A 12,026-nucleotide genomic window follows, 5' to 3' on the forward strand; every position below is an offset into this window, starting at 1 on the left:
CAAGGAAACAGGTCCTGGCGCAGTTGTAGGTACAGCAAGAAGACCCTGGGGGTGAAGGGCCCAGAAGAACGCTCCTTGTTCTGATTGACGTGGAACCATTTCAGGAGAATTAAATAACTTCCTTGGGCTGCTTCTGACCCTTGATCCTATGTGTTATCAGCTTTCCATGATGGATCACGCAATGCAGCTGTGATCCCAAATTAAAATTTCACTGGTGTATGAATTATTGTTATTGGACCCTGACCCGTCCAGCCTGTGGGGCAGGTAGCCTACATTTTCCGCCAAAACAGGAGTTAAATTGATGAAAGGCGTGAATACTGGGAATTCAGCAGATAGTCACTTTAACACCACAAACATGCTGCTAGGTGAACAGAGTTAAAATCATGCAGCATCATAAAATACATAATCTTGCCAACAATTCCACCCACTCCTTGGCCACTTTCTCAAGCTGAACCAAATTTTGATTTGAGTTGATTTGATTTGATTTATTGTCACATGTACCGAAGTACAGTGAAAAGCATTTTTCTGCGGCTGAGGGAACATACACAGTACGTACATAGTAGACAAAAGAATAATCAATAGAGAACATTGACAAATGGTACATCAACAAACAGTGATTGGTTACAGTGCGGAACAAGGGGCCAAACAAAGCAAATACATGAGCAAGAGCAGCATAGGGCGTCATGAATAGTATTCTTACAGGGAACAGATCAGTCCGAGGGGGAGTCGTTGAGGAGTCTTGTAGCTGTGGGGAAGAAGATGTTCCTATGTCTGGATGTGCAAGTCTTCAGACTTCTGCACCTTCTGCCTGATGGAAGGGTCTGGAAGAAGGCAATACCTGTTTATAATTTCTGCATCCTATTTGACCCTGTATTTCAGGTTCTAATCCCCATATCTCCTCCATCACAAAAATCTACCTCTTTAACATCAATAGTGTCTGCTCATACCTCAGTCTATCTGCTGCTGTTTTTGTCCCTTCTCGCCAACTATTCCAAAGCTCATCTCGTTGACCTCCTATTGTCCCCGTAAACGTTTATCATCATCATTCCTGTCCTTACTGACTTTCATTGGCTCCCATTGTCTCACTCCTCATTTTAAATTCTCACCCATGTGTTCAAATCTCATCACTGCTTGCCATTCCTCATCTCTGGAGCTTCATCTAGTCCAGCAACTCTGAGTAGCGTTCCATTCCTCTGACTCCCAGCTTCTTGAGTACTTTCTCTCTTAGTGATTGTGCCTTCAGCTGCCTTGGCGGACTGTCCCTACAAACCCCCTCTAACTCTCTCCCCTTTTAAACCCAATATGATACGATAAGGAAAATAAAGTATTAAAACAAATATCTAAAAAAAGAGAAAAATAAGTTTATTTCTGCATATATTTCTATATATTCAAATAATTCATTTTTTTCTGAATGCAGATCATGTGTACGAAGCTCTACTCCACACAAATATTGACATAGACTCCCTGGAACAGGATTTTATCTTGGAGGAAAAATGGATAAAAGAGGTCATAAAGAAGTCTGGAATGAAGTTTAAGTGGACAAAACTTTCAGAAGAAAAAGTTAAAGAAAATAAAGATGCTGTGAGGAGGTAGGTTCTGTGTTATGCTCTGTTAATGTCTTGGTAATATATCAATATTTTTAAATTGAAAAGTTCAAGCCAAATTGAAATATTTATTTTGTCTATTCTGTGCCAGTGATATCAAACCACTATAGAAAAATTGCATAAAAATAAAACCTAATGGATCACCAGGCATCAACTTACACACTGGGTATGACAAAGAATCATAGAATTTACAGTGCAGAAGGAGGCCATTCGGCCCATCGAGTCTGCACCAGCTCTTTGAAAGAGCACCCTACCCAAGCCCACACCTCCACCCTATCCCTATAACCCAGTAACCCCACCCAACACTAAGGGCAATTTAGCATGGTCAATCCACCTGACCTGCACATTTTTGGACTGGGAGGAAACCAGAGCATCCGGAGGAAAGCCACGCACACACGTGGAGAACGCGCAGATTCCGCACAGACAGTGACCCAAGCCGGGAATCGAACCTGGAATCCTGGAGCTGTGAAGCAATTGTGCTAACCACTATGCTGCCCATACCGTTCACCGTTCCCTATTGAACCTACAAAGTTCTCCTCACGAACGTCCGACGTCGTGGGTGAAAAATGAGAGACAGACTAGTCAAGCAGCAGCCTGAAAACAGTCATACTCACTGAATCATATCTTGCAACCAATGGCCCAGATTCCTTCATAACTATCCCTGGAGATGTCCTGTTGCAGCTGCAGGACAAAGACACCAGAGGTGTCAGTGGTCTGGAGGGAGTGGCCCTTAGAATCCTCAGTGTTAACTCCAGACTCCATAATTCTCATGGCATTGAGTCAAACATGGACAAAGAAACCTGCTCATTACCACGTACCTCTCTCTCTCAACTGATGAACCAGTAGTCCACCTAGTTGAACACCACTTAGAAGAAGCATTCAGGGTACAGAATGCACAGGATGTACTCTGGGTGGGGAACATCACTATCCACAATTTTGGCCTGGATTTTCGCTCTCTCATCAGGAGTGCAGAGTCAGGACATTTCCCAGCTGTACAAACCTGACCTTGGAGAAAGTCGCCTAGAAGATCAGATTTTGTTTCTGGGTGGTGTGTCAGGGTTCCCTGGGAGTCGGGCTGGACCACCCAGAATAAATGCAGAGGATGTCAGGTGCAGGAGCAGGCTGGGCAGAAGGCCTGCCTCAGTGCACCAACACTGTATTAAAGTTTTAAAAAGACCAATTAAAGCTTCACTCCAGTCCTCACCCCACATACATTCTCAACCACCACACTCACTATGCCTCATCTCCGCCGCCCCATGCCACATCATGCCCTGCACTCACCCCCAGGGACCCTCACATCATTCATGCCAACCTATGCCCCAATGGCTCCTCATATCCCCCATGCTAACCTATGCCCCTCGTACCTTCCAGGTCACCTTAAGCCTCCTGCCTAGCTCTTATGGCCCTTTATAGCCCCAAAGCCAATTTAGTGCCCATTCATACCAGCCTCTGCCCCCCACCACCTTTTGCTCTAACTCCTACCATGCCAATTCACCCAGCATCCACCATGGGCAGATCCCAGGACCTAGGCTGAGATTAAATGAAATAAAGTTCCAAGTGTCTATTGCAGACTTTATTGTTCAGAAACATTCGCATTCATAACAATCCATTTCCAACATTTATGTGCCTTCAACTACATTATCCTTTATAAACTCTGTACTTGCTAGCATACATTGACTTCCAGTAAAACAATATCTAGAATCATAGAATCCCTACAATGCAGAAGGAGGTCAATTGGCCCTTCGAGTTTGTACCACCCCATTCTCGTAACCCCACCTAATCATTGGACGCTAAGGAGAAATTTAACATGACAAATCCACCCAACCTGCACATCTTTGGATTGTGGGGGGAAACCGAAGCACCCGGAGGAAACCCATGCAGACACGGGGAGAACATGCAAACTCCACACAAACAGTCACGTGAGGTCGGATTTGAACGTGAGTCTCTGGTGCCACCGTGCCACCCTGGGTTTTAAAATTCTCATCCTTGTTTTCAAATTCCTTCATGGCCTCACCCATCTCAATATCTGTAATTTCCTTAAGCCCACAAACCTTGGATATCTGCACTCATCTAATTCTGGCCTCTTGAGCATTCTCGTTTTTACCTTCTCTACCATTGCAGGCTGTGCCTTGAACTGCCTAGGTCCTAAACTCTGGTATTCCCTCTCTAAACCTCCCAGCTCCTCTACCTCACTTTGTCCTTGAAAGATGTTCCTTAAAACCCACTTCTTTGACTGTGCTTTTGGTAGTCTACTTTAATATCCTCTTATGTGGCTCAGTGTCAGATTTCGCTTTATCAAACTCCTATTATGTTAAAGATGCTATAGAAATACAAGCTGTTGTTGTTATCAATTGTCCCCAAGTCGGTTATTCTTTCTGGTAGTCTTTCCCCATGATGATTGTACCATATAGAAATATTATTTTGCATTTTGTTAGCTTTTCAAGACTTGGAATCATAGAATACCTACAGTGCAGAAGGAGGCCATTTGGCCCACCGAGTCTTCACCGGCCCTCTGAAAGAGCACCCTACTGAGGCCCACGCTTCTACCTTTTCCCCATAACCCCACCTAACTTCTTGGACAACAAGGGCCATTTAGCGTGGCCAATCCACCTTACCTGCACATTTTCCAACTTCTTACTAGATTCCTAATTGCTGAGGAATTAGTTAACTTACCGTGAGATTTCACCATCATCTGTGAACTAATCACTACGTACTTTCTGTTTTAGGCCGCACTCAGATCCAACTGTGCTCGTTCCCAAGTCACCTGTAGTTACTATAATGGGTCACGTTGACCATGGAAAAACAACATTACTTGACAGTCTTAGGAAAACTCAGGTTGCAGCTAAGGAGGCAGGAGGTATCACTCAACATATTGGCGCATTCCTTGGTATGTTTCGCAATCCTCTATGCATGTCTCAGTTGAACCTGATAAATAATTTTTACTGAATTGTAGGTTTTAAAACTCTGGTACTTAGATTTTTAGGTAATGAGGTTTTTTTATTGAAAATGTAATCAACTCCTAGTATTTTTTTTGATACTTATTGGAATGTATATGCCATGTCAACATTTTAGTTTTAGTAGCATTTTCCTACAATAACATCTTTAAAATATCTATGCAACTATCTTTCTGTCATCGCTATATGGCATTTGCCTGCTCTAACCGTGAGTGTCAGATTCTCAGAGAAAGAATCAAAGGTGGCACACATAGAGTTAATACAACATAGTACAATGAGGTTTATTTTACAAGATGCTGCTCGAACACGGTACAATGGTGAACTCTACAAAAGCCTGCAAAATGCTCTGATGATGTCATTAAAATTTTTTTAAAGAACCCAATTCTTTTTTTTCCCAATTAAGGTGCAATCCACCTACCTGCACATCTTTGGGTTGTGGGGATGAAACCCATGCAGACACGGGGAGAATGTTCAAACTCCACGCGAACAGTGATCTGGGGTGGGGTTTGAACTTGGTCCTCAGTGTCATAAAGCAGCAGTGCTAACCACTGTGCCACCATGCCGCCCTCTGATGATGTCATTGTGTAACACATTTAATTACACCAGCCGATGGTGTAACTCTGATACATAACACCCCTCCCTCTTTACTCCTTTAGTGTCCCTGGCATTTTTACTTAAACAAACACTTTTTAATACAGATCCAAAACATTATGCCATAACCAACATGTTACCGATACATATGTACATTAGTACGACAGTTTCTTGTGTGGATGTCTGTCCCATTTTGGCAGAACACGACGTTCAGGAACTTGGCTTTAAGGGGTATCAGGAGTGTCTTCCTGTACGGTGGTCGGGGTTACAGCTGACGAAACAAACTCAGGAACTGTCTCTGGTTGTGTAGGTATTCTATGATTCTGTCGTAGTAATTTATACTGTTGTAGTTCTCAAGTAGGGCAGGTCACTATCCATACTCCACGTGATAAAAACATCAGATACTGATTCTTAATTCTCTGTACGCACAGATAATAACTGGTCAGCGTGCCAATGCCAAATTCATTAATCGCCAGATTTTACAGTATATGAAAGCGGACTGATTTCCATTAATACAATTGCTGGAGTCCATTTTTCACCTGAGGTGTAATTTCTTGCGAGAACACATTCCCCACGGTCAAAGACTCTGCTTTTGGAATGTTATTCCTTACTAGCCACTTGCGTCTGATGTTGTTGCCTGACTATCTCTGAAGTTGAAGGGGAAGTCAAAAGGTTGAACTGTGTGCAGTTTCCTATTGAAAATTGTATCACTGGTGAGCTTTGTGTTGTTGAATGTGCAGTGTTTCTGTGTGTCATTAGAAAGCCTTTATCCCTTGAAACCTTCACGGCATGCTTGAGCGTTTGTATGAAATGTTCAGCTAAGCTGTTGGTAGCTGGATGGTAAGGGGCAGATTTGATATGATGGAAGATGCCACGCTCCTTCAGGTAGTCCTCGAATTTGGCTGATGTGAACTGTGTACCGTTATCGCTCACAAGTTGTGCAGGTCGACTTCCGGTGGCGACGATGACGTAGGAAGCCACACATTTGGGAGCTCCCGTTTTAAACTGACTTTTCGGCTCTTTTTAGAGCCCAAAACGGAAATTTTGCGACGTCTCCCTGTGGGACACGGTGTGCTGATCAACTTTCCCCGCAGTCCGTGACTCGAACTCGGAGTGGAAAGGGGGAAAAAACGGCAGCAGCTCCCCAGAAAAAACGGGGGAAGGAATCCAAGATGGCCGTCAGCGGAGCTCCAGAGGAGTGGAAGCAGTGGGCCCAGGAGCAACAAGCTGCTCTCCTGCGCTGTTTTACAGACTTCAAGGCTGAGGTACTGAGCTCTCTGCAGGAAACGAACAGAAGGCTGTCGGAGATTCAGACGACTCAGGGTGCTGCCATCAAGGAGTTGCAGACGCAGGCCACTGAACGAGAGGAGGAGGCCGTGGTCCTCGTGAGTAAGGTGGAGGGGCACGAGGCACTCCACAAGAAGTGGCAGGAACGCTTCGAGGAGCTTGATCACCGCATGAGGCGGAAAAACCTGCGGATCTTGGGCCTTGCGGAGGGGCTAGAGGGGTCGGACCTGACAACCTACATGGCTACAATGCTGAACTCACTAGTGGGGGCCGGGTCTTTCCATCTGCCCTTGGAGCTGGAGGGAGCACACAGAGTACTGGCCAGGAGGCCTAAGGAGAATGAACCCCCGCGTGGGGTGCTGGTGAGGTTCCACCGGTTCAGTGATTGGGAGTGTGTGCTGCGCTGGGCCAAGAAGGTGAAGAGCAGCAATTGGGAGAATGGGGTAGTACGGATCTACCAGGATTGGAGTGCGGAGGTGGCTAAGCGGCGGTCCGGATTTAATTGGACGAAAGAGGTGCTTTACAGGAAAAAGATAAAGTTCGGAATGTTGCAGCCCGCGCGCCTGTGGACCGGCATTATTATTTTGATTCCCTGGAGGAGGCGTGGGCCTTCGTGCGGACGGAGAAACTGGACTTGAACTAGGGGTTGGAGGTTGCGGGGTCGGTTGTAATGCTTTATTGCTGGTTTCTGCTGTTGCTGTGTTCTTTTTTTGTTTGTTTTTGTACTTTTGCAATTTTGATATGGTTATTTATGGGGGTGCTGTTCTGTTTTTTTTGCGGTGGGGCATTGTTTGAGTTTTGTATCTTGCGGGGAGGGTTGGGGGGGTTTGTTGTATTCTATGTCAGGTTGGGGGTATGGAGTGGGGCTGGTATTTGGGAGCTGCGTCAGAAGGGTGTGGTGGGGCAGTGCGAAAGCGCGGGCTTTCCTCTGGTTTCCCGCGCTGGGGGGCGGAGATGATGACGGGGGGAGGCGGGGCCTTAACTGGTTCTTCCCCGCGCTGGAGCGGTGCCTGGAGGAGGGATAGATTGGGGGATGATCCCACTTTGGGCGGGGTCGGGTTATTGGCGGGAGTTTCCGGGGTCAGCAGAAGTTAGCTGACCCACGGAAGTACAATGGAGGACGGTTCGCGGCTGGGAGGGTTCCTAGCATGGGGGGGGAAGGGAGGAGGGGGAAAGGGGAATACCGGGTTGCTGCTGGTAGGGTCAGGAAGGAGCTGGTGGGGGCTGGGGGGACAGAGGAGAGGTGTTGTCGCTGTGGGGACTGGGTCGGGCAGGGGGTGCTGGCCTGGGGCGGGCAGTCGACGGGCTATGGCTAGTCGAGGGGGGGGGGACGCCCTCTGATCCGGTTGGTCACCTGGAATGCGAGAGGATTGAATGGGCCGGTGAAGCGGTCGAGGGTGATTGCTCATCTGAAGGGGCTAAAGGCAGATGTGGCACTGCTTCAGGAGACCCACCTGAAGGTGGCGGACCAGGTCTGCCTGAGGCAGGGGTGGGTGGGGCAGGTTTTCCACTCTGGGTTGGATGTGAAGAACCGGGGAGTGGCGATTCTGGTGGGGAAAAATGTGTTGTTTGAGGCATCGGAGGTGGTGGCGGATAAGGGGGGGTAGGTATGTTATGGTTAGGGGCTACAAGGAGAGAAGGTGGTACTTGCTAGTGTGTATGCCCCAAATTGGGACGATGCGGGCTTTATGAGGCGTATGTTGGGACGGGTCCCGGATCTGGAGGCGGGAGGTCTGATCATGGGGGGGAACTTCAATACGGTGTTGGATCCTTCACTGGATCGGTCCTACCTTCACTGGATCGGTCCAGCTCCAGGACGGGTAGGAGGCCGGCGGCGGCCAAGGTACTGAGAGGGTTTATGGACCAGATGGGTGGGGTGGATCCATGGAGGTTTGTGAGGCCGAGGGCACGCGAGTACTCTTTCTTCTCCCACGTACATAGGGTCTACTCTTGGATAGACTTCTTCGTGGTGAGTAGGGGACTGATTCCAAGAGTGGAGGAGGCCGAGTATTCGGCCATTGCAATCTCCGACCACGCTCCGCATTGGATAGAGTTGGAGATTGGGGAGGTGCGGGACCAGCGCCCGTTGTGGCGGTTGGATGTGGGGTTGTTGGCGGAGGAGGAGGTGTGTAGGAGGGTCCGGGCAAGTATTGAGGGGTACCTCGAGGTGAATGATACGGAGGAGGTTCAGGTGGGGATGGTCTGGGAAGCCCTGAAGGCAGTGATTCGTGGGGAGCTGATATCCATCCGGGCACACAGGGAGAGGAGCGAGAGGGATAGACTGGTGGGAAAGATGCTGGAGGTAGACAGGAGGTATGCAGAGGCACCAGAGGAGGGACTGTTGGGGGAGAGGCGCAGCCTGCAGGCTAAATTTGATTTGCTGACCACTAGAAAGGCGGAGGCACAGTGGAGGAAGGCACAAGGGGCAGTGTACGAACATGGTGAAAAGGCGAGTAGGATGCTGGCTCATCAGCTCCGCAAGCGGGATGCTGCTAAGGAAATTGCTGGAGTGAGAGACAAGAGTGGGAATGTGGTGCGGAAGGGGGTAGAGGTGAATGAGGTCTTCAAGGACTTTTACGGGGAACTGTACTGGTCGGAGCCAACGGGGGAGCGGGGGGAATGGAGAGGTTCCTCGACGGGCTTTCTTTTCCGAAGGTGCAGGAGGAGCAGGTGGAGGGGTTGGGTGCGCCGATTGAGCTGGAGGAGCTAGTTAAGGGGATCGGGCAGATGCAGTCGGGGAAGGCACCGGGGCCGGATGGGTTCCCGGTGGAATTTTATAAAAAGTTTGTGGACCTAGTGGGCCCCTTGCTGGTGCGGACACTCAATGAAGCGTGGGAAGGGGGGACTTTGCCCCCGACGATGTCGCGGGCGCTGATCTCGTTAATTTTAAAGAGGGACAAGGACCCCCAGCAGTGTGGTTCATACAGGCCCATATCTCTCCTCAATGTGGATGCTATGGTGCTGGCAAAAATCCTGGCCACCAGGATAGAGGACTGTGTGCCAGGGGTTGTGCACGAGGACCAGACAGGTTTTGTGAAGGGAAGGCAGCTGAACACGAATGTGCGGAGATTGTTGAATGTCATCATGATGCCGGCGATTGAGGGGGAGGCAGAGATAGTGGTGGCGCTGGATGCGGAGAAGGCCTTCGATAGAGTGGAGTGGGCGTACTTATGGGAGGTGTTGGGGAGGTTTGGATTTGGTGACGGGTGAGGCTGCTGTATGAGGCCCCGATGGCGTGTGTGGCCACGAATGGGAGGAGGTCGGAGTACTTCCGGCTTCACCGAGGGACCAGGCAGGGTTGCCCCCTGTCCCCCTTGTTGTTTGCACTGGCAATCGAGCCGCTGGCGATGGCGTTGAGGGATTCAGAGAGGTGGAGAGGCTTGGTGCGAGGTGGGGAGAAACATAGGGTGTCGTTGTATGCCGGTGACCTGTTACTGTATGTGGCGGACCCGGTGGGAGGGATGCCGGGGGTGATGGAGCTGCTAGCTGAGTTTGGGACCTTTTCAGGTTATAAATTAAAATTAGGCAAGAGTGAGGTGTTTGTGGTGCACCCTGGAGACCAGGAGGAAGGAATTGGTAGGCTCCCGCTTAGGCGGGCAGGGGAGAGCTTTAGGTACCTGGGGGTGCAGGTGGCCAGGGACTGGGGGACTCTTCACAAACATAATTTCACCAGACTTGTAGATCAGATGGAGGAGGAGTTCAAGAGGTTGGACATGCTGCCATTGTCATTGGTGGGGAGGGTACAGTCCGTCAAAATGATGGTGCTTCCGAGGTTCTTGTTCCTCTTTCAGTGCCTGCCCATCTTTATCCCCAGGGCCTTCTTTAAGAGAGTGACTAGCAGTATTTTGAGCTTTGTGCGGGCACATGGGACTCCGAGAGTGAAGATGGTGTTCCTGGAGCGAGGGAGGGATAGAGGCGGGTTGGCGCTGCCCAACCTTCTGGGGTACTATTGGGCGGCCAATGTGTCAATGGTGCGTAAATGGGTGATGGAGGGGGGAGGGGCGGCATGGAAAAGAATGGAGATGGCGTCATGCAGAGGTACGAGCCTGGGTGCCATGGTAACGGCGCCGTTGCCGCTCTCCCCTAAGAGGTTTACCACGAGCCCAGTGGTGGCGGCGACCCTAAGAATGTCAGTCACATTAGCTGGAATCGAACCTGGGACCCTGGCGCTGTGAAGCCACAGTGCTAACCACTGTGCTACCATGCTGCCCAAGGGAAGGTGATAAGGGAGGGGATGGTGTCTGAGGTTTATTAGGAGCTGATGGACTGTGAGGGAGCTTCAATAGGAGATGTTAAGTGGAAATGGGGGAAGGTGGAGGCTGGGACATGGGAAGAGGCCCTGTGACGGGTGAATGCATCCTTGGCATGTGCAAGGTTCAGCCTTATTCAGTGTAAAGTAGTTCACAGGGCGCATATGATGATGGCAAGGATGAACAGGTTCATTGAGAGAGTATAGGATAGGTGTGGATGGTGCACGGGGAGGCCTGAGAACCATGTCGGGCAGCACGGTAGCATTGTGGATAGCACAAATGCTTCACAGCTCCAGGGTCCCAGGTTCGATTCCGGCTTGGGTCACTGTCTGTGCGGAGTCTGCACATCCTCCCCGTGTTTGCGTGGGTTTCCTCCGGGTGCTCCGGTTTCCTCCCACAGTCCAAAGATGTGCAGGTCAGGTGGATTGACCATGCTAAATTGCCCTTAGTGTTGGGTGGGGTTACTGGGTTATGGGGATAGGGTGGAGGTGTTGACCTTGGGTAGGGTGCTCTTTCCAAGAGCCGGTGCAGACTCGATGGGCTGAATGGCCTCCTTCTGCACTGTAAATTCTATGAAATGTCCACATGTTTTGGGCGTGTCCAAAACTGAAGGGAGTCTGATAGGGGTTTGCTGATGTAATGTCCGCAGTGTTGGGTGTAAAATATCACAGAGGCAGTGATATCTGGGGTGTCGGAAGCCCTGAGAGTCCCGGGTGAGAGAGGCCGATGTCTTACCTCCCTGATAGCCCGGATGCTGTTATTTGTTTGTTTATTGTTTATATAAATGCTCTAATAAAGTTTTTTTTTAATTATGAAAAATGGGCATTGATTCGTATTTAAAGAGGAGTATCATTTCATAGAGTTCTATAGAATATTCCTGTATGTATTTCAGAATTTCACCAACGTTTCTGAATGACTGATGAAAATCAAGCATGTCAAAAATATTTAGACACTTCGCATAGCACAAACTCATTGAAAGGTGGAAGACCTATTGCAGAATTTATTTAAAGTCTGAATAACCTTTTAATATCTGCAATATCCACTTCTTTACAATAACAACTTACTAGCGCCTATCTCATAATAGATTTATCACATAGATCACATAGACACATTCTCCCCGTGTCTGCATGGGTCTCACCCCCACAAGCCCAAAAACTGTGCAGGGTACGTAGCTTGGCCATATCTTTTTATTAAAACAGTAAAAAATATATACAAGGCCGAACAATACAACACTAATTTTGCGTTGGAGAAATGGGTACCCTCCCCTCAGTACCAATGTACGGGGTGGGGAGGAGTGAGTCGATTGGGTGGTGGAGGGGGGCCCAATAGGGCACTGCCTG

At 48.9% G+C, this 12,026-nt stretch overlaps 1 protein-coding gene across 1 annotated transcript in view; it reads left to right on the top strand.

Annotated features, from left to right (window-relative positions):
* mtif2 (mitochondrial translational initiation factor 2) overlaps nt 1-12,026 on the top strand; it is a 52,335-nt gene that overhangs the window by 12,349 nt on the left and 27,960 nt on the right. The window contains exons 5-6 of the mRNA XM_038809808.1: nt 1,418-1,589; nt 4,331-4,491. Coding sequence (XP_038665736.1) covers nt 1,418-1,589; nt 4,331-4,491 — 333 coding nt within the window. The remainder of the gene's footprint in view (nt 1-1,417; nt 1,590-4,330; nt 4,492-12,026) is intronic.

Source organism: Scyliorhinus canicula, chromosome 1 (assembly GCF_902713615.1).
Source record: "Scyliorhinus canicula chromosome 1, sScyCan1.1, whole genome shotgun sequence".
NCBI lineage: Eukaryota > Metazoa > Chordata > Chondrichthyes > Carcharhiniformes > Scyliorhinidae > Scyliorhinus > Scyliorhinus canicula.